The following is a 22,293-nucleotide window of genomic DNA, read 5'->3' on the forward strand; positions in this document are numbered from 1 at the left end:
CACACACACTATATCACCCACCTGACCTATTTCCACTCTAGGTATTCAGTCCTCTCTCCTATTCAGATGTCAGTCCTGATCTATCTGTCCGGAATCACATCAGATATTATTACTCTCCTCTTCTGAATGATGAAGTTCTTCTAGAGTGCATCAACTCCAGCCTGACAGCTCAGCACCGCTGGCTCTCTGCAGTACAGCTGTGGCTTTTGGCACTAAGTACATCCAGATATTTTTGCCAGCCTGAGCCTTGAGGCTTGTCGGTTTTTATCCATGGATTTCTCTTTGCAGTTATCTCTCTATCTAGTCTACACTTGCTATAGCTTTGGGGCTAGTTATATCCAGTCCAACCTGGTTTGGCTTCTGATATATACAGTATACTACTAAAGTTTATACTACTACAGTTTATACCACTACTACAGTTTATACGACTACTACAGTTTAAGAGAATTTGAAAGACCTTATCCACTGGACCTGCATCATTGTATGAACTACTCTCTCTCTCTCTCTCTCTCTCTCTCTCTCTCTCTCTCTCTCTCTCTCTCTCTCTCTCTCTCTCTCTCTCTCTCTCTCTCATTCTCTCTCTCTCTTCCTCCCCCTCTCCTCCTCTCTGGGTTTTGGGCCGGTGCTGTGTTGCTTATTGAGTGTTGTGCCTGGGCCCTTTGGAGCGTACAGTGAAACAGTAGACGCTGCCAGGCCGGGCCAAGTTAGAGTTAGGGGCTGAGGCTTAATCAGTAACCCTCTCCCTCTTTACTCAGCTCTCTGTAGCTGGCCCTGCCTGTTTAGTCACGGCCCCCCACGTGCCAGCCTCGGGTTTCGTTAATTATTGATGACCGACTGGGGGTGGTCGGGGTGTGTAATGGTAGGGGCCTTGATAGCTTGAGAGCTTGACCAGCCGGGGGCTGGGGAACACTGTCAGCTTCAATGGCTGGTGACCTCTGCTGCTTCTTCAGAGGGTCGGAATAATGGTTTAATGATAAGGACTTAGATGACTTCTAGAGGTAGTTGGTGTTCAAAGCAGGCTTTTTAGAGAGGGTGGCCAAGTGACAACCTGCATAGGGCTGCCTGTGCCAAACAGTGTGCAGTTGAACAAACCCACATAAGGTTTCTGGAGAGAGTGGCAAAGTGAAAAATACGTTCATATGAAGAAGTCTGTTGCATGCCTTTTGGGTGAGATAGAGAGAGGGAGACAAAGAGGGAGAGAGAAAGAGAAAAGGAGAGAGAGAGAACAGTGCAACTGTGTGTAACGTCATGGCAGCCGCACCGGCACGCATTCCGTTGCGTTTCCCATGAATTCCTCACATGCGTGATGAGCTCCTAGTACACACACACAAACTGTGCTAGCCACAGTGGGCCACAACTGACCTCTCAGTTACGAGCAGGGTCTGATGAAAGAGCAGATGAGGGGGCATAGCGAGCCCAGCTCTGCCCCTCCCTCCCTCCCTCCCTCCCTCCCTCCCTCCCTCCCTCCCTCCCTCCCTCCCTCCATCCTTCTCCCTCCCTCCCTCCCTCCCTCCCTCCCTCCCTCCCTCCCTCCCTCCCTCCCTCCCTCTCTCCCTCCCTCCTTCCCTCCCTCCCTCTATCCCTCTCCCTCCCTCTCTCCATCCCTCTCCCTTCCCGGTTCAACAGGTCTGGCAGGGGCAGGAGGGCATGTACTGTAGCTCATAGGATAATGGTTCTTTTATGAGTTGAGGCACTCTGAATGTGATTGAGAAAGTTGAGACGTTAAAAAACACTGTGGCTGTATATGACGTCTTTCATGCAACAGTAATGTGATCCATGTGGTGTATCTTCTGCTGTATGTTATGTGTCTTCCTCACCCCCCAGAGTTCCTCAGACGACTCGTTTGGCTGTGGGAAGCACGGGGAGGGATACCGTCTGGAAGTGACCACCCAAATGACCAGACTGGACTACTTCAGCGGTCAGTTCAGCAAAGTCCTGCTCACCTCCATCGTCGTGGCAACCGCCCAGGAACAGACCGTGGCCAGCCTGGGCACCGCAGACGGACGCCTCATACAGGTCGGGGACACCAAGGGTGATACTGTAATACTATAAGAAAATAGGCTTTATAATGCATTATTACTTGTTATTTAGGCATGAATGAGCCCTTATAACGCCCTTATGAAATGTTATGTCTTTTATCTGGGCCTTGGGACACTGGGGGCCTGGCAAAGGGGTCGACTATTACTGGGTGATATTCATTTAGTTCAAAAAGGTTTGGGCTGAAGCTGCAGGAACAACAAGGCATCGAGCGTCTAACCTGATCGCCCAAAAAGAAGAACGGAAACAACCTAACCTAACAACCGTATCTACCGCTGTGGCCCTTAGTACTGAGTGTACACAGAAGCCCTACAGAAACCTGCACAACATAATCTCCCCTGCCTGTCGGTGCGGTTGGCAGGCAGCACTGTTTCCCTTTCTCATTGATCATGTAAATGGGGCAGGATGTTGGTAAGTGACCAGTAAAACCAGCCATTTTGGGGACCCAACATGCTGAGAAACAGGTGGCAGCCAGGACAGAGGCAGGTTGGGGGGGGGGGGGGGGGGGCTTCCTTCCTGTTTGCTTAACACATGACCCCCAACCTTGCCTCTCCATGCTTCCACAAACCCTGCTGCTGCATTCCACCAAGTTCTACCGTCTGAGGAAACACAATATGGCTGGTTTTGCCTATCAATGACATGTACAGCCAACGGTGGCTTTCACTTTCCCCTGTCAGGTGTGTTTGTGTCTGTCTGTCAGTTGACCTGCAGACCTGCTCCTCTCTCAGCAGCTGTCTCTCTGTCTCCTATAGACGGGATGAACTCAGTGGTTCAGTGTAGCCTGGTCCCAGATCAACCAACATTCTGCCCTGTTTACATGCACAATGCATTGGCCGTGACAATGACCATAGAAGTTAGTAACACAGCCCAAACAGATCTGGGATCAGGCTAGGTTCAGTCAGGTCAGATAGAAGTGGAGGGGCAGAGCTGGGCTCGCTATGCCCCCTCATCTGCTCTTTCATCAGACCCTGCTCGTAACTGCGTCACAGCCGGTCTTGACTGGGAGACCCATGAGGCGGCGCACAATTGGCACAGCGTCGTCCAGGTTAGGGGAGGGTTTGGCTGGACGGGATTCCCTTGTCTCATCGTGCTCTAGCGACTCATTGTGGCAGGCCGCGCGCCTGCAAGCTGATTTCGGTTGGACGGTGTTTCCTCCGACACATTGACGCATCTGGCTTCCGGGTTAAGTGAGCAGTGTGTCAAGAAGCAGTGCTGCTTGGCAGGGTCTTGTTTTGGAGGACGCATGGCTCTTCCCCTCTCCCGAGTCCGCAAGGGAGTTGCAACGATGAGACAAGATTGTAACTACCAATTGGATACCATTACATTGGGGGGTAAAGAAAATACAAATAAGAATTGGAACACCACTGATAAGAGCTTTGGGAGTTTTCTGTCTTGCATGTTCTTTTAAATGAGACCCTTCTGGACTCTAAAACTCTAAAACTCCCCCTGCTGGTGTTTTATAAATACGGTCGGAAAAACTGTGTTAAAAAAGTAATTGAAGAACGAGGAGAACGGGAGAAAAGGTGGCGACAGCTGCGCGGGAGCAGGGTTATGAGCCCAACGGCCCGTTAATGGCGAGCGCCGAGCTTCGATGACACAGTCTCTCTCTCTTTTTCCGCCGAGCGCCCGCAGCTGTTGGCATGTTTTTCTTCTCTCTTTTTTTGTTGTTGGTGAAATTTCTAACCTCATTGTCTCAGGACATGGGTCTGGGAAGGAGAGAGCGGGAGACCAGCTGTCCTGAGAGAGGGTTGCAGAGGGCCCCATGGAGGGAGAGAGAGAGAGCGATGGAGGAAGAGAGAGAGAGGGAGGGAGGAAGAGAGAGAGAGGGCGGGAGGAAGAGAGAAAGAGGAGGCAGGGAGAAGTGAAGAGAGGGAAGGAGAGATAGAGGGGGAAAGAAGGAGAGAGGAAAAAAGGGTGAAAGAGTCAAAGAAAGATGGAGAGAAAGACAGTGGAAAAAGAGGGAGGAATAGAGGTTGAAAGGTTGAAAGATTGCTTCTAGCTTATTAGAATCCTAGGAAAGGCCTCTGTCAACTGCCTTTCTTTCTGTTTACCCTTTGTTCCCAGAGAAACATGCTCTTAGCACCAAGGGAGAGAGAGAAAGAGAGAGGGAAGGTGACAGAGAGAAAGAAAGAGTGCGCTGTGGTCTGTCCCCATGGTCTCTCATTCTGGCTCAGGAAGTCTGTGGTTCAGTATCACTGTGGGAATAACACAGGGGTTGTGTTTATAGGCTTATGTCCTCTGGCTAATACAATAAGCTGTAATTCACACCACTATCACCTCTGGAGAGAGAGAGAGAGACTATGACTGTTTTATGGGGGACAACACATACACATTATCCCCACTGAAGAGTTGCCCCTTCAGTCTTTGCATTTAGCAAGGAAAATAGCGGTCCCTGAGACCGGAGACATGCCATTCATTGACTGGCTCAAGTCACTCACAAAGATATTACATTTGTTCAACTTCATTTCAACAGTGCCTAAACACTGCAGGAAGCTTACCTGCACTCAAGCAAGCAACACTTTGCAGTCACACACCTGGCTAAGGACCAGTCAATAAAGATAAAGTGGGGATAGATGGAGAGGGAAGGTGGAGGGTGATAAAGTGGATGATGTAACCAGAGCGCTCCTTAGTCAATCAGGACATAACCACACTGCATTACAGCCTACTGTTACTGTTATGTTTCACCCCAACCCAACCGGTTCTGAGCTCCAAGCCTGTAATTGCACCCTAATCACACATGATGAATGCTACTCCAGGTGTACACTGCACTGTATCTGTGTGTAGGAGTGTGTGCGCATGCGTCTACAGTGAGGGAAAAAAGTATTTGATCCCCTGCTGATTTTGTACGTTTGCCCACTGACAAAGAAATGATCAGTCTATAATTGTAATGGTATGTTTATTTGAACAGTGAGAGACAGAATAACAACAACAAAAATCCAGAAAAACGCATGACAAAAATGTTATAAATTGATTTGCACTTTAATGAGGGAAATAAGTATTTGACCCCCTCTCAATCAGAAAGATTTCTGGCTCCCAGGTGTCTTTTATACAGGTAACGAGCTGAGATTAGGAGCACACTCTTAAAGGGAGTGCTCCTAATCTCAGCTTGTTACCTGTATAAAAGACACCTGTTCACAGAAGCAATCAATCAATCAGATTCCAAACTCTCCACCATGGCCAAGACCAAAGAGCTCTCCAAGGATGTCAGGGACAAGATTGTAGACCTACACAAGGCTGGATGGGCTACAAGACCATCGCCAAGCAGCTTGGTGAGAAGGTGACAACAGTTGGTGCGATTATTCGCAAATGGAAGAAACACAAAATAACTGTAAATCTCCCTCGGACTGGGGCTCCATGCAAGATCTCACCTCGTGGAGTTGCAATGATCATGAGAACGGTGAGGAATCAGTCCAGAACTACACGGGAGGATCTTGTCAATGATCTCAAGACAGCTGGGACCATAGTCACCAAGAAAACAATTGGTAACACACTATGCCGTGAAGGACTGAAATCCTGCAGCGCCCGCAAGGTCCCCCTGCTCAAGAAAGCACATATACAGGCCCGTCTGAAGTTTGCCAATGAACATCTGAATTATTCAGAGGAGAACTGGGTGAAAGTGTTGTGGTCAGATGAGACCAAAATCGAGCTCTTTGGCATCAACTCAACTCGCCGTGTTTGGATGAGGAGGAATGCTGCCTATGACCCCAAGAACACCATCACCACCATCAAACATAGAGGTGGAAACATTATGCTTTGGGGGTGTTTTTCTGCTAAGGGGACAGGACAACTTCACCGCATTAAAGGGATGATGGACGGGGCCATGTACCGTCAAATCTTGGGTGAGAACCTCCTTCCCTCAGCCAGGGCATTGAAAATGGGTCGTGGATGGGTATTCCAGCATGACAATGACCCAAAACACACGGCCAAGGCAACAAAGGAGTGGCTCAAGAAGAAACACATTAAGGTCCTGGAGTGGCCTAGCCAGTCTCTAGACCTTAATCCCATAGACAATCTGTGGAGGAAGGTGAAGGTTTGAGTTGCCAAACGTCAGGCTCGAAACCTTAATGACTTGGAGAAGATCTGCAAAGAGGAGTGGGACAAAATCCCTCCTGAGATGTGTGCAAACCTGGTGGCCAACTACAAGAAACGTCTGACCTCTGTGATTGCCAACAAGGGTTTTGCCACCAAGTACTAAGTCATGTTTTGCAGAGGGGTCAAATACTTATTTCCCTCATTAAAATGCTAATCAATTTATAAAATTTTTGACATGCGTTTTTCTGGATATTTGTGTTGTTATTATGTCTCTCACTGTTCAAATAAACCTACCATTAAAAGTATAGACTGATCATGTCTTTGTCAGCGGGCAAACGTACACAATCAGCAGGGGATCAAATACTTTTTTCCCTCACTGTATGTGTGCGTGCCTGCCTGACTGCCAGCCTGTGTGACTGTGTGACTGTGTGTGTAGATTAATAAGACGTCTGAAACACCTCCCTACATGTCCAGGTATACAGTGCTCTTGTGCTGTTCTCTGTGCCTGCAGGCAATGTCTTTTGTCCCTCTGTATCCCTGTAGCTCCCTCCACCTCCACATCCATGGTGGTTAGCTCTAATCTGTCAATCTGTCATCTCACCCTCAATACAGCAGCATTAGTTATTACCCTGCTCACAGTAGCAGGAGTGGCCTAACAGGCCCATACAATGCCAATGGAAAAAAACTCCCAAAAGCTCTATTTTCTTCAGCTGTGCCCAATAGAGGCGTTACTTTACATGTGAAGTCAAATGTAATTCAGTGTTACTGTGTTATTAGCTCCTTCTCTGTAATGATAAAGATACCCTGGTCAACACCACAAGATACCCTGGTCAACACCACAAGATACCCTGGTCAACACCACAAGATACCCTGGTCAACACCACAAGATACCCTGGTCAACACCACAAGATACCCTGGTCAACACCACAAGATTCCATGACGTTACCCCCTTTCTGTCCCCGTTCTATTCTATTGCAACCTTCAATCTTGTACAGCATCTATTAGAAGAAACAACAGCAGATCTGCTCAGCACTAAAGAGTCCTACCAAATCCCCATGCCCAGTTCACGTTGACTGAAAAAAAAAACACCAGCAACAACAACAAAGAAACAGTGAATTCAAATACCCTGCCAAGTACAGTACCCCACAGTGCCTTTCTACATTATTACATTGACCTATTATTAATAATGTGAGGTATGTGTGGCATCTCCGGTAGACAGGGCTGTTTTTCACATTAGATGGTGTAACTTTGTGTTTTACTGACCTGGCCTGGCCTCTGTCTTCCCCAGGTGGTAGTTTCCCGTTCCAAAAGCAGCACGCCCCACGTGGACTTCCGTCTGGACCCCTCGCACTGTGTTTCCCCTGAGGTGGCACTCCTGTTCCCACAGCACCCCATTGGCACTCCACAGCGCAGCCAGGATGGCTCCCTATTGTTGGTGACGGGAAATAAGGTGGATAGAGAGCAGACACCGGGCGGGGGCGGGGGGGGGGGGTACCACACACACTCACAAGACTCACACACACACACACATACTGTATGGAGACACACACACTAACACAAAGACACTTAGTGTATAATGATACACTCAAAGACACACACACACTGTATTATAATCAGAACTCAGGCATTCTTCACATTACTGGTGTGATGGAAACAACAGCCCCCTGGCACCGAGACACGGTGTTCAACATGGACCAGAGCCAACAGATCGTTGGAAACAATGTCCTGAGAGCTTGACGTCAATGTCCTACAAATCCCAGCCAACAGTTCAAAGTTAATGTTTTCCCGTATGCCTATTGATCAGAAGAAAAAAAACGTCATGTATACACTGACAGAGGTACATCACAGTATGCGGTTTATACTTTAATGAGGTAATGTACTACTATACTATAACAGTGATGATGGTCATTTAGCAAATGCTTTTATCCAAAGTGACTTACAGTTAGTTATGTGATCAATGCTGGAATCAAACTTGGAATCAAACCTGTTTACCGGTGTGTTGTGTCTGTATTCTGATTGGTTGTCCTGTGTGCCCCCAGATCACCAAGGTGCCTCTGATTGGTCCTGGCTGTGAGCAGCAGTGGACGTGTAGTTCCTGCCTACTGGCGCCGGGGTTTATGGGATGTGGCTGGTGTGACGGCCGTTGCACCAGGTTGGCCCAGTGTCACCCAGCCTCCCTCTGGACCCAGGACTCCTGCCCTCCTGTCATCACCATGGTAACTAGCCAGTTCAAGTTCAAAAAGCTTTATTGTCCATAAACACAACATTTCCCAATGGTATTACCCCACCCCCCACACCTCCACCACCATGTCCCACCTTCTGACCCAAACACTGGGCCTGTTGTTGCTTTGGTCTTTATTGTGACACTCCATACTGTGACAGTGTCTACATGGACAAAGACAAGCAGACAGTGACTGGTGTCATCTGAGGATATGTCTTATTGAAAGTGTCATATACCCTTTTGACAAGTACAAAGCTCCCATCAGTAACCTGGATACATGGCACAGTGACTCAGCAGGATTTGGCTGTGAAAAAGCCAGTCATGCTTTTACTGGAGAGTTTGTAAGAGACTCCTTCCTCTGTTGTTGTTTGAAGGAAAGTTTGAAGTTTGTCTGTCTGGTCGCCTGTCTTTTCTAGTGTCAGTTTTTTACACTTGTTTTTTAATACCAGCACCTGGATCTAGACAGGGTTTTCTCTTTCTGTGTTAATAATAATAATATGCCATTTAGCAGACGCTTTTATCCAAAGCGACTTACAGTCGTGCGTGCATACATTTTTGTGTATGGGTGGTCCCGGGGATCAAACCCACTACCTTGGCGTTACAAGCGCCGTGCTCTACCAGCTGAGCTACAGAGGACCACACTGTTGTTTGAAGGTTGTCTGAGGGTTGTCTGAGGGTTGTTGTTCTGTTTGGGTAGATCTCCCCAGCCAACGGCCCCCTGGGAGGAGACACCAAGGTGACGGTGTGTGGGAGGAACTTTGGCTTCAACAAGACCGAGAGGTTTGACCACACACTCATCAGCCTGGACCTGGCTGGAGCACCATGTAAACTTCTGAAACGAGAGAGCAACAGTTACAGGTGAGAGAGGACGCACAGGGAGGGTGTGTGCGTGTGTGTGTGCACATGCATGATTGTGTGTGTGTGTGTGTGTGTGTGCGTGCGTGCGTGGGAGTACTGTATGTTAATGTGTTAGGATAAGGGTTAGAGGGTTAAACAGTTGAATGAAGAATGTTAAGGAAAGGGTGCCACAGAATGAGAACTCGAAGCTCCAAGGCGTTCCAGCATTCCTGACTCGCATTTTGCTCATGACCACTAAGTGTTAAATTAGTGGGAGAATTTCTGTGTACAGAATTTCACTCTTCCTATTCCAAGAGGCCATGTCATATAGCAGCGTTTATCTCAAAGGCCCTTGTGCCCAAACATCCCCCATGTCATACTCAACTCATTGTATAGAAGATTGAACCCCCCCCCCCCCCGAAAGATGGCTTCATTGTGCTTTACTGCTGCATAGTAGGGATATCATCAAATTAGGTTAAACGCTTGCTTAATCCAGTCAGAGTGAGCACACAAGGTTTGTTTTTAGCCTTCTTGGTCCTCTTTTGTGGGATAAATCATTTTTTGTTGAATTGTGTGTGTGTATGTTTGTGTGTGTACACATCTCTGTGTCTGTATATGCGTGTGTGTGTGTGTGTGTGTAGGTTGGTGTGTGCTCCAGTGTCTCCTGTGAACTCATCTCAGGCTAGCAATGTGGTGAAGGTCCACAGTGGAAAGGAGATGGCCCAACATCAGGGCTTCACCTTCGTGGTAAGCACGCAATACTGTCTCCACTCACAATCACAATATGAACTCAGTGACAGTAGTCATTAACCCTGGTCCTGGAGAGCTATAATGTGTACAGGCTTTGGTTCTATCTCTGTATCTCTCCACAACTACAGTTGGTTAACACTGTCATAGACACTGTAGGTACAGTATGTCAGATGGTTGGACAGATTGATTTACAGTAGCCCTTTCCTGCAGTCAAATTACCAAATTACACTTTAGTGGCATTGGTCCCCCCTCTGCTGCTATAAGAGCCTCCACTCTTATGGGAAGACTTTCCACTAGATGTTGGAACATTGCTGCGGGGACTTGCTTCCATTCAGCCACAAGAGCATTAGTGAGGTCGGGCACTGATGTTGGCCGATTAAGCCTAGCTCAATGTTAGCGTTCCAATTCATCCCAAAGGTGTTCGATGGGGTTGAGGTCAGGGCTCTGTGCAGGCCAGTCACCGATCTCAACAAACCATTTCAATATGGACCTCGCTTTGTGCACGGGGCATTGTCATGCTGAAACAGGAAAGGGCCTTCCCCAAACTGTTGCCGCAAAGTTGGAAGCACAGAATCGTCTAGAATGTCATTGTATGCTGTAGCGTTAAGATTTCCCTTCACTGGAACTAAGGGGCCTAGCCCGAACCATGAAAAATAGCCCCAGACCATTATTCCTCCTGCACCAAACTTTACAGTTGACACTGTGCATTGGGGCAGGTAGCGTTCTCCTGGCATCCGCCAAACCCAGATTTGCCCGTCGGACTGCCAGATGGTGAAGCGTGATTCATCACTCCAGAGAACGTGTTTCCACTGCTCCAGAGTCCAATGGCGGCAAGCTTTATACCACTCCAGCTGACGCTTGGCATTGCGCATAGGGCTGGGCGGTATACCGTATTTTACGATATACCGGTATTGATGCACGGACCGGTTTGGGTTTTTACTTTACCTTCTATAATGGTATTTGAATGTTTGGTTTGTTAAATTGGATACACTGTGTGTAACGTCCATTTTTATAGTTTATTTCGCTACTTGAGTCATCTCTCTCCGCTCTCTCTCCATGCTGCTTTCTACACAGACCTAGCCCCACCCCCTGTCACTCAAGGAGCGCATTTGTTGTTCCTCGACCAGGAGACACTTGTGTTCAGTCTGCATGGTCAATGCAGCACATGCAACAATTGTGGGCTCCCGAGTGGCGCCCTGCATCTCAGTGTTAGAGGCGTCACTACAGACCCTGGTTCGTTTCTAGGCTGTATCACAATCCGGCCATGATTGGGAGTCCCATAGGGCTGAGCACAATTGGACCAGCGTCGTCTGGGTTTGGCCTGGGTAGGCCATCATTGTAAATAAGAATGTGTTCTTAACTGACTTGCCTAGTTAAAAACTGACTTGCCTAGTTAAATAAATGTTGATGACAACGATGCTGTTTGCACTTTGCTTCTTAATATAAATCCACAAGCATTCTATAATTACACTATTAGTTTATGTTTCTTACATCTTCAAACAGCTAGTTTGTATTTTCTTAGCAAGTTGGGCCTAAATCTTGTTAGCCGCTAATGCTAATTGCTAATGCTAATCGCTAATGCTAATCGCCATCTAGCTAATAAATGTACTGAGTCAGAGCAAACATAATTAGCTATACAGCCTGATAATACCAGTGATGGTATAGACCTAAATCAGTATGTTGTTTGTGCAACAGTATCTTCCAAATGAAAGAGGAATACGCGAAGCAAGAATGTTAGCTACATTAAGTAGCTAAGAGAAAACATTCTATGTAGCCAAAGATTATAGGGTCACCTAGGAAACATTTATCAACACTTTGGTTCCTACTCTGTCACAATAACTTCTCCCTGGCATTTTCATTCGTTGTCATGTCAAACAACACTGTATTCAAAGTGCCCACTATTATATTCTAACTATAGAATTTGAATAATCATTATATTTCTATGATTCCAACAGTTCACACAAGTGTTTTGCTCTAAATCGCAAGTCAAATCGCAATTGCAACATTTGGTAAAAAATAAGGCCTAGATTGTTTGCCAATATCGTGCAGCCCTACGTGGCAGTGTGGCAATGATCTCAAATGAGTGCAGGAATTGCAGAAATGTATGAAAATGCTGAAAATCATTTTGGGGTGAAGTTGAATTGAACAGTATAAAACAGTCATAATGGAGAAAGACCCAATGAAATCACTTGGAATGTATGTGTGCCACCCTATGGTCACGCACTTTTATTATTCAAAAACATAACATTCCGTCAAATACCGTCATACCATCCCCCCAAAAAATTATACCGTGATATGATATTTTGCCCATATCGCCCAGCCCTAATTGCGCATGGTGATCTTAGGCTTGTGTGCGGCTGCTCGGCCATGGAAACCCATTTTATGAAGCTCCCGACGAACAGTTCTTGTGCTGACATTGCTTCCAGAGGCAGTTTGGAACTTGGTAGTGAGTGTTGCAACCGAGGAAAGACAATTTTTACGCACTACGCGCTTCAGCACTTGGCGGCCCCGTTCTGAGCTTGTGTGGCCTATCACTTCACGGCTGCTCCTAGACGTTTCCACTTCACAATAACATCACTTACAGTTGACTGGGGCAGCTCTAGCAGGGCAGATTAACTGACTTGTTGGAAAGGTGGCATCCTACAGTGAGGGAAAAAGTATTTGATCCCATTTTTACATTTTAGTCATTTTGTAGACACTCTTATCCAGAGCGACTTACAGTTAGTGAGTGCATACATTTTTTGTTTCATACTGGCCCCCCGTGGGAATCGAACCCACAACCCTGGCGTTGCAAGCGCCATGCTCTACCAACTGAGCTACACGGGGCTCCTGCTGATTTTGTACGTTTGCCCACTGACAAAGAAATTATCAGTCTATAATTTTAATGGTAGGTTTATTTGAACAGTGAGAGACAGAATAACTACAAAAAATCCAGAAAAACGCATGTCAAAAATGTTATAAATTGATTTGCATTTTAATGAGGGAAATAAGTATTTGACCCCCTCTCAATCAGAAAGATTTCTGTCTCCCAGGTGTATTTTATACAAGTAACGAGCTGAGATTAGGAGCACACTCTTAAAGGGAGTGCTCCTAATCTCAGCTTGTTACCTGTATAAAAGACACCTGTCCACAGAAGCAATCAATCAATCAGATTCCAAACTCTCCACCATGGCCAAGACCAAAGAGCTCTCCAAGGATGTCAGGGACAAGATTGTAGACCTACACAAGGCTGGAATGGGCTACAAGACCATCGCCAAGCAGCTTGGTGAGAAGGTGACAACAGTTGGTGCGATTATTCGCAAATGGAAGAAGCACAAAAGAACTGTCAGTCTCCCTCGGCCTGGGGCTCCATGGAAGATCTCACCTCGTGGAGTTGCAATGATCATGAGAACGGTGAGGAATAAGCCCAGAACTACACGGGAGGATCTTGTCAATGATCTCAAGGCAGCTGGGACCATAGTCACCAAGAAAACAATTGGTAACACACTACGCCGTGAAGGACTGAAATCCTGCAGCGCCCGCAAGGTCCCCCTGCTCAAGAAAGCACATATACATGCCCGTCTGAAGTTTGCCAATGAACATCTGAATGATTCAGAGGAGAACTGGGTGAAAGTGTTGTGGTCAGATGAGACCAAAATCGAGCTCTTTGGCATTACATTTTACATTTACGTCATTTAGCAGACGCTCTTATCCAGAGCAACTTACAAATTGAATCAACTCAACTCGCCGTGTTTGAAGGAGGAGGAATGCTGCCTATGACCCGAAGAACACCATCCCCACCATCAAACATGGAGGTGGAAACATTATGCTTTGGGGGGGGGGTTTCTGCTAAGGGGACAGGACAACTTCACTGCATCAAAGGGACGATGGACGGGGCCATGTACCGTCAAATCTTGGGTGAGAACCTCCTTCCCTCAGCCAGGGCATTGAAAATGGGTCGTGGATGGGTATTCCAGCATGACAATGACCCAAAACACACGGCCAAGGCAACAAAGGAGTGGCTCAAGAAGAAGCACATTAAGGTCCTGGAGTGGCCTAGCCAGTCTCCAGACCTTAATCCCATAGAAAATCTGTGGAGGGAGCTGAAGGTTCGAGTTGCCAAACGTCAGCCTCGAAACCTTAATGACTTGGAGAAGATCTGCAAAGAGGAGTGGGACAAAATCCCTCCTGAGATGTGTGCAAACCTGGTGGCCAACTACAAGAAACGTCTGACCTCTGTGATTGCCAACAAGGGTTTTGCCACCAAGTACTAAGTCATGTTTTGCAGAGGGGTCAAATACTTATTTCCCTCATTAAAATGCAAATCAATTTATAACATTTATGACGTGCGTTTTTCTGGATTTTTTTGTTGTTATTCTGTCTCTCACTGTTCAAATAAACCTACCATTACAATTATAGACTGATCATGTCTTTGTGGGCAAATGTACAAAATCAGCAGGGGATCAAATATTTTTTTCCCTCACTGTATGATGGTGCCACATTGAAAGTCACTGAGCTCTTCAGTAAGGCCATTCTACTGCCAATGTTTGTCTATGGAGATTGCATGACTGTGTGATCGATTTTATACACCTGTCAGCAGTGGGTGTGGCTGAAATAGCCATAGTGTATATAAAGTGTAATATTGGGACGCAAACTCAAAATTGAATACATTTCAACTCTATATCTGACATGGAACAAGTGTCTTCTTTTTTTTAAGCCCATAACCATGTGTGTGAGGTGTATACTTTTGTTTCAAAGTAGATTTGTTTAAGACCAAGAAACACTCTGTGTGTCCCTGATTTAGCCCACTGCAGTAAAAGGTTGTTAACTGACTGATTTGCATACAAACTGTAGTTGTGGTTGTTGTTGTTGGGTTTGAAGTAATTAATCTCCCTTCCTCTCTCCCCCTAGAACCCAGTGATCAGAGAGCTCTTCCCTGTGTTTGGTCCTAAGTCAGGAGGAACCATGCTCACCATCAGAGGCTCTTTCTTAGACAGCGGAAACACCAGACAGGTCACTGTGGGAAACGCCAGCTGTGAAATCCTTAGGTGAGTACCTAATGTTTCTGCTTCGAGTAAAAACGCTTGTGTGTATATGTACAATATACTGTACACTGGGTTTAATAGCTTTGGGTTTTGGGGTTAGCATTAGCGTTGAGTCTCGAGCTGATGTGGACATTATCCAAATGTAAGGAATTGTGTTGATGTGTGTGTACTTTCACCAATATGCCGGTGTGTGTGTGTGTGTTCTCCAATATCCTGATGTGTATTCTATCTCTTTCTCCAGTGTATCAGATACTATGCTGATGTGCAGGACCCCTCCCCAGTCGGTCCCATCCCGCCAGGCGGTGTATGTGAGGGTGGACTCTGTGGTCCGGGAGGCTCCTGTACTCTTCACCTACAACAAAGACCCTCTCATCTCCTCCATCCAGCCCACACGATCCTTTATCAGGTCTGTACCCCATCCAATACTACCCCAATACTAACCTTAACCCCAATACTAACCCTAACCCTCTCATCTGGTACTGAATCCTAACTTCCACACCACATGAGGAAGGCAGGCCGTAGATAAATAACATTAGTGGAAAAATAAGGTGTTGACAGAGGAAGCTAGGGAAAGAGATGAACCATTATTACCCATAGAAAGATGTTCCATATAGGATACAGGTGTCAGAGAAGAAATGATAGAGAGCAGGGGGGAGTTTATGAAAACAGAGAAGTCACAGACAGAAATAACAGGTAGCAGTGTGTGGAGTGTATAAAGGAGAGGAGAACGTGAGAAAGATATTCACAGAGGAGAAGTGGGCGAAGGGGGACACATTAGCGCTAGGCTTTATGACGGGAAGTAGTGGTGGCTAACGTTTATGGCCAGGACAGCAGGTTTCCCCATTGAAATCACAATGCATCTTTTATGCATAGCTCTTATAGGCAGCTAGTGTCTAATGACCAACAGCCATTTCCCCCCATAGAGATCCCATTGTATCATTATTCATGGCTACTCTCTCTGTGTCCCCAATAGCGGAGGCAGCACGGTGGTGGCCCAGGGCTTCTACCTTCACTCTACTCTCCAGCCTCAGATGGTGCTCATCCCCACAGCCCAGGACAGCAAGGTCTTCACTGTGGTGAGTGTCTTATTTTGTCACGATCGTCGTAAGAAGCAGACCAAGGCGCAGCGTGATATGCGTACATCTTTTAATGAGTACTTTAAACACGAACAACAAACGATACGTGACGTCCTAAGGTTAACAAACACAAACCTCTCCGGAACAAGATCCCACAAATGACAAGTGCAAAACAGGCTGCCTAAGTATGGTTCCCAATCAGAGACAACAAGCCACAGCTGCCTCTGATTGGGAACCACCCCGGCCAACATAGAAACACATGAACTAGAAAATGAACATAGAACACTAAACATAGAAACTAACACCCTGGCTCAACATATACGAGTCCCCAGAGCCAGGGCGTGACATATTTAACCTTTATTGAACTAGGATTGAGGTTTAGGAAGACCTTTTTCCCGTTGAGTGTCTGTCTGTCTGTCGAGACGACCAACTAGAAATCTGCCTGCCTGCGCAAAAACAAAATAACTCTGGGCCCCTGTCACACACACTGTGTGGCTGGTATTGTCGTTTAGGCCCCTGAAAAGAGGAGAAAATAAGTTCAATAACAGGAGGAACAGAGGTAGATAGATTTGTATAAATTGAGGGGAAAGGAAATGGAAAACCCACGCTCCATATGTGAGAGTCATCACTTCTGAGTCACACAGTAACATTACAGTAGCTGACCTGGACTATAATCTGGTTTTAATCTGGGGGGATTCTCTTTGTCTGCATGCATTCCAAATGGCACCTTATTGGGCCCTGGTCAAAAGTAGTGCACTACGTAGGGAATAGGGTGGCATTTGAGACACAGAGATGGTTTATTATCTTGCTTCAATCTGGGTTGATTCTCCTTATCCGTAGTATGCGTTCCAGCAGGTATATCTCACTGGTCATCCCCAAAGCCAACACCTCCTTTGGTCACCATTCCTTCCAGTTCTCTGCTGCAAATGACTGGAACGAACTGCACAAATCTCTGAAGCTGGAGACACTTATCTCCCTCACTATCTTTAAGCATCAGTTGTCAGAGAAGCTTACCGATCACTGCAATTGTACACATCCCATCTGTAATTAGCCCACCCAACTACCTCATCCCCATATTGTTATTTACAATGTTATTTTATTTTGCTCATTTACACCCCAGTATCTATATTTATAATATAAATAAATAATATATATATATATATATATATATATATATATATATATATTATCTCTATTTGCACATCATCTTCTGCACATATATCACTCCAGTGTTAATACTAAATTATAATTGTAATTATTTTGCACTATGGCCTATTTATTGCCTTACCTCCATAACTTACTACATTTGCACACACTGTATATAGATTTTCTATTGTGTTATTGACTGTACGTTTTGTTTATTCCATATGTAACTCTGTGTTGTTGTTGTTTTTTCCGCACTGCTTTGCTTTATCTTGGCCAGGTCGCAGTTGTAAATGAGAACTTGTTCTCAACTGGCTTACCTGGTTAAATAAAGGTGAAAAAAAATATATATATATATAATAATTCTAGGAAAGCTATGGTACGTACACGTGTATTCGGGTGCTGCCATGGTTACCATGGTTACCATCAATCTGGGTTGATTCTCCTTATTCTAGGAAAGCTATGGTACGTACACGTGTATTCGGGTGCTGCCATGGTTACCATGATTACCATGGCACTAAAGAACCCCTGACCTGACTCTATAAGTTCATTCCACTTTTATAAGGAACCCTGATAACTATCTGGAAGCTCAGGTTTCATTGCAGTTGTTTTTGAAATGTTACCCTCTGCCTTGAAAAAAGGGAAGAAAGATTAAGGACTGGTACACCTTAGTGTTGGGGGCTGGTGGTGTGTCGGGGGTTGGTAATGTGTTGGGGGTTGGGTGTGGGGGTCAGAGTTGGACCACATTTTAACATGTTGTTCACTGAACCACAACAAATACTCATTTACACACAAGTGGCCTCTATCTGATGTTGTGTGGCTTGTTTTCGGGAAGAGGGGAGGGGGACAGGACAGATAGTGCTTTGTTATCTTGCAACGTGAGGCACACTGGCAGGTTTAGTCATGACCCCCGCCAGGCGTCAATTCGTAAGAGTTCATGCATACAGTATAATAACGTTTTTGTTCGTTTTGGACTTCGGCAATGGTTTTTTCGTCTATTCGGGCACACTACAAGTCAGTAGCCGAAGTCTACGCCCCATCGTCATTGAGGAAGTGTGTACTGGCTACGGCGTCTCAAAATGGACAAACAGTACAATTAGTGCTTTTTCTCGTTTTTCAAGCGAAGGTCTTTTAGAGGAGCACACCGTTCAGCCGAACTGAAGCTGACGCCTTTAGGAGACAAATACACACACCCTGCCAAACAAAATCCCTTACCTCCAACGCCCCTCTACCCCGAGCTGTATCAGCTACAACCAACCCCCACTCCTGATACACAACCACACACATAGACACACACACACACAGACACACACACACACACACACACACACACACACACAACAGCTCACCTTTCAGTTTCCCTTTCACTGACCCCCTCCTGGTGTGACCTGTGATTAGGTTAGTTAGAGCTCTATAGAGCCCCAGGGAGGGACGGATCAGCACTGAGAGACAACAGGAGAGGAAGGATGAGAGGGGGGTGAGGGATGAGGAAGGGAGGGATGAGGGATGAGGGGGGTGATATTGATGTTACGTTTATGATTTGAAAGTTGAATCCATGAAGATTTGGAATGTATAATGATTAGAATTTCAGTCCATTTTCTCAATAGACTTTAATGGAAATGGGATCAACCATGAGTAAATAAGTGTGTCTCAATGCCTTCATTGGGTTTGGCCCTATTAATTTATTTCATTTCAAACTAATACCTAAGCCCCAGAGGATACTGGCTAGCTGATAGTGAATATACAAGACAAGACAGAGACCTGTACTGGGTTTAACAACATGGGCTATCATTACTAAAGATTTAGGATGGGGGGATAATGCCCTAGCCCCCTAGAAGGATAATGTCCTAGCACCCTAGAAGGATAATGCCCTAGACCCCTAAAATGATAATTCCCTAGACCCCTAGAATGATAATGCCCTAGCACCCTAGAAGGATAATGCCCTAGACCCTTTAAAGGATAATTCCCTAGACCCCTAGAAGGATAATGCCCTAGACCCCTAGCACTACACCTGTTGCCTCTTACATTGTTTACAGTAACAAGGAAGAGACAGGATGAGTTGAAGCATTCTCTAGGAAGAGACAGGATGAGTTGACACATTCTCTAGGAAGAGACATGATGAGTTGAAGCATTCTCAAGGAAGAGACAGGATTAGTTGAAGCATTCTCAAGGAAGAGACAGGATGAGTTGAAGCATTCTCTATGAAGAGACAGGATGGTTGAAGAATTCTCTATGACCATTGCCGACAGGATGAGGAGAAAGCGTTCTCGAGGAAGAGACAGGATGAGTTGAAGCATTCTCTAGGAAGAGACAGGATGAGTTGAAGCATTCTCTAGGAAGAGATAGGATGAGTTGAAGAATTCTCTAGGAAGAGACAGGATAAGTTGAAGCATTCTCAAGGAAGAGACAGGATGAGTTGAAGAATTCTCTAGGAAGAGACAGAATTAGTTGAAGCATTCTCTAGGAAGAGACAGGATGAGTTGAATCATTCTCTAGGAAGAGACAGGATGAGTTGAAGCATTCTCTAGGAAGAGACAGGATAAGTTGAAGCATTCTCAAGGAAGAGACAGGATAAGTGGAAGCATTCTCTAGGAAGAGACAGAATGAGTTGAAGCATTCTCTAGGAAGAGACAGGATGAGTTGAAGCATTCTCTAGGAAGAGACAGGATGAGTTAAAGCATTCTCTAGGAAGAGAGGATGAGTTGAAGCATTCTCTAGGAAGAGACAGGATAAGTTGAAGAATTCTCTAGGAAGAGACAGAATGAGTTGAAGCATTCTCTAGGAAGAGACAGGATGGGTTGAATCATTCTCTAGGAAGAGAGGATGAGTTGAACCATTCTCTAGGAAGAGACAGTATGAGTTGAATAATTATCTAGGAAGAGACATGATGAGTTGAAGCGTTCTCAAGGAAGAGACAGGATGAGTTGAAGCGTTCTCGAGGAAGAGACAGGATGAGTTGAATTGTTCTCGAGGAAGAGACAGGATGAGTTGAAGCATTCTCGAGGAAGACAGGATGAGTTGAAGCGTTCTCAAGGAAGAGACAGGATGAGTTGAAGCGTTCTCGAGGAAGAGACAGGATGAGTTGAAGCGTTCTCGAGGAAGAGACAGTATAAGGCACAGTATTGTTTTGACCCACAGCATGGTAGAGAGAGAGAGGGAGAGAGAGAGAGAGAGAGAGAGAGAGAGAGAGAGAGAGAGAGAGAGAGAGTCCCTCTGTTTCCAAAGAGGACACCCCTGGATATAAAAATGCATTCTATTATTTGCACATTGTCACATTTTAAATGCTATACTATATTTATTCTGTAAGTCGCTCTGGATAAGAGCGTCTGCTAAATGACTAAAATGTAAATGTAAATGTAAATATTTTTACCGCTGATAATATAATATTTTAAACGTTGTTGTAAATGTTTTGTGTGTGTAATGTTTACTGTTAATGTCTGGTTGTTGTTGTCTTTGTTTTGTTTCATTAGCATTGTTGGTTTTTGTTGTTGTTGTTTTGTTTATTGTTTATTTTACTTGCTTTGGCAATGTAAACATGTTTCCCATGCCATAAAGCCCCTTTGAATTGAATTGAATTGAAAGAGAGAGAGAGAGAGAGGGAGAGAAAGAGAAAGAGAGAGAAGGATCCCTCTATTTCCAAAGAGGACACCCCTGGATATATGAATGCCAGAGCAGTCATCTGAGCACAGCCTGTCATCATCCTCCACCACACCAGCTCTGTGTTTGTTCAGTGGTAAAGAAAGGGAAAGAAAACTGTGTTCCGTGTTCAGTTTCATCTCCTGATGGTGGGTAGCCTGACTGCACAGACCACTGGCTGACATTTAATATCAGTAAAGAGATGTGGTTGGAATAGGAATCAATCCACACATACAGTATGTACATAATGTACACTGAGTGTACAAAACATTAAGAACACCTTCCTTATATTGAGTTGCACCCCCTTTTGCCCTCAGAACGGCCTCAATTCGTCGGGGAATGGACTCCACAAGGTTTCAAAAGTGTTCCACAGGGATGCTGGCCCATGTTGACTCCAATGCTTCCCACAGTTGTGTCAAGTTGGCTGGATGTCCTTTGGGTAGTGGACCATTCTTGATACAGACGGGAAGCAGTTGAGCGTGCAGTGTTGCAGTTCAAAGGCTTCAAAGTACTTCAGTCTTTTGTCTTGCCCATTTACCCTCTGAATGGCACTTCTTTAACCTGTCTCCTCCCCTTCATCTACACTGATTTGAAGTGGATTTAACAGGTGACATCAATAACGGATCCTAGCTTTCACCTGGATTCACCTGGTCAGTCAATGTCATGGAAAGAGCAGTTGTTCCTAATGTTTTGTACACTCACTGTATGCATGCAGGATGTCAATTCAATTCAAAGGGGCAATCACACACACATATGCACACAGTATCTTGCACAGATGCACACATGCTCACAAGCACACACACACACACACACACACACACACACACACTCTGCTTGAGCCTCTTCCTGTTGACTTCATACCAACCAGGTCTAGAAGAGAAGAAACACAACCCTTCCATAGAACCACAGTGAGACTTGGGGCCTCGACAACAGCATGAGGGAAAGAGGTCAGAGAAGAATAAAAACTCCAGCATTGACTTGATATCGGTTTCTCAGATCTGAAGTAAAGCCGAGGATCAAGCCGTCTCAGCTTTCACACAAACATGAAAGGAACGTTTTTTTCTTCTTTTATGAGCCGCAGGGAAAAGCTGGCATGGTCAAAAAGCCAAAGGGACCACGAGAAAAGAGGGATAGAGCCATAGATCAGAGTTAGTGTGAATTTTCACATTACTACGGCCGGTGGCGGAGTGAGATACCAGGCCAGGGGGTTGTGTGTGGAGTGGTTGATAGGGCAGTGGCGGTTGCGGTCTGTCAGAGAGTTTGTTTTACTAGACTAGCCAAACACCTGTTGTAAGGATTCATAGAGACCTAGGTCTGGTCTGGTCTGGTCTGGTCTGCCTTTCCCGTCTCTTACACTCTCAGCAGCATGTCCAATGCCCAGCCTGAGGGAAGGCCTGAGGGGTCAAGTGCGAGGCCTCTTCCCCTTCCCCTTCTTGGCCACATGGCTACAGTCATCTGTGTTAGCTATCTGATTGTCTAAGCCAGGTTGCTATGGGGGTCACCAACTGTCACCATACATTAGCATAGCATAGCATAT

At 45.7% G+C, this 22,293-nt stretch overlaps 1 protein-coding gene across 1 annotated transcript in view; it reads left to right on the top strand.

The window, feature by feature from the left end:
- Window positions 1-22,293, top strand: part of LOC311134560 (hepatocyte growth factor receptor-like) — a 72,199-nt gene that overhangs the window by 19,746 nt on the left and 30,160 nt on the right. Inside the window, 8 exon segments of the mRNA XM_084168266.1 lie at window positions 1,825-2,016; window positions 7,358-7,519; window positions 8,109-8,285; window positions 8,988-9,148; window positions 9,769-9,874; window positions 14,768-14,904; window positions 15,143-15,307; window positions 15,875-15,977. Coding sequence (XP_084024392.1) covers window positions 1,825-2,016; window positions 7,358-7,519; window positions 8,109-8,285; window positions 8,988-9,148; window positions 9,769-9,874; window positions 14,768-14,904; window positions 15,143-15,307; window positions 15,875-15,977 — 1,203 coding nt within the window.

This window comes from Coregonus lavaretus (genome assembly GCF_964263955.1).
Source record: "Coregonus lavaretus genome assembly, chromosome: 9".
NCBI lineage: Eukaryota > Metazoa > Chordata > Actinopteri > Salmoniformes > Salmonidae > Coregonus > Coregonus lavaretus.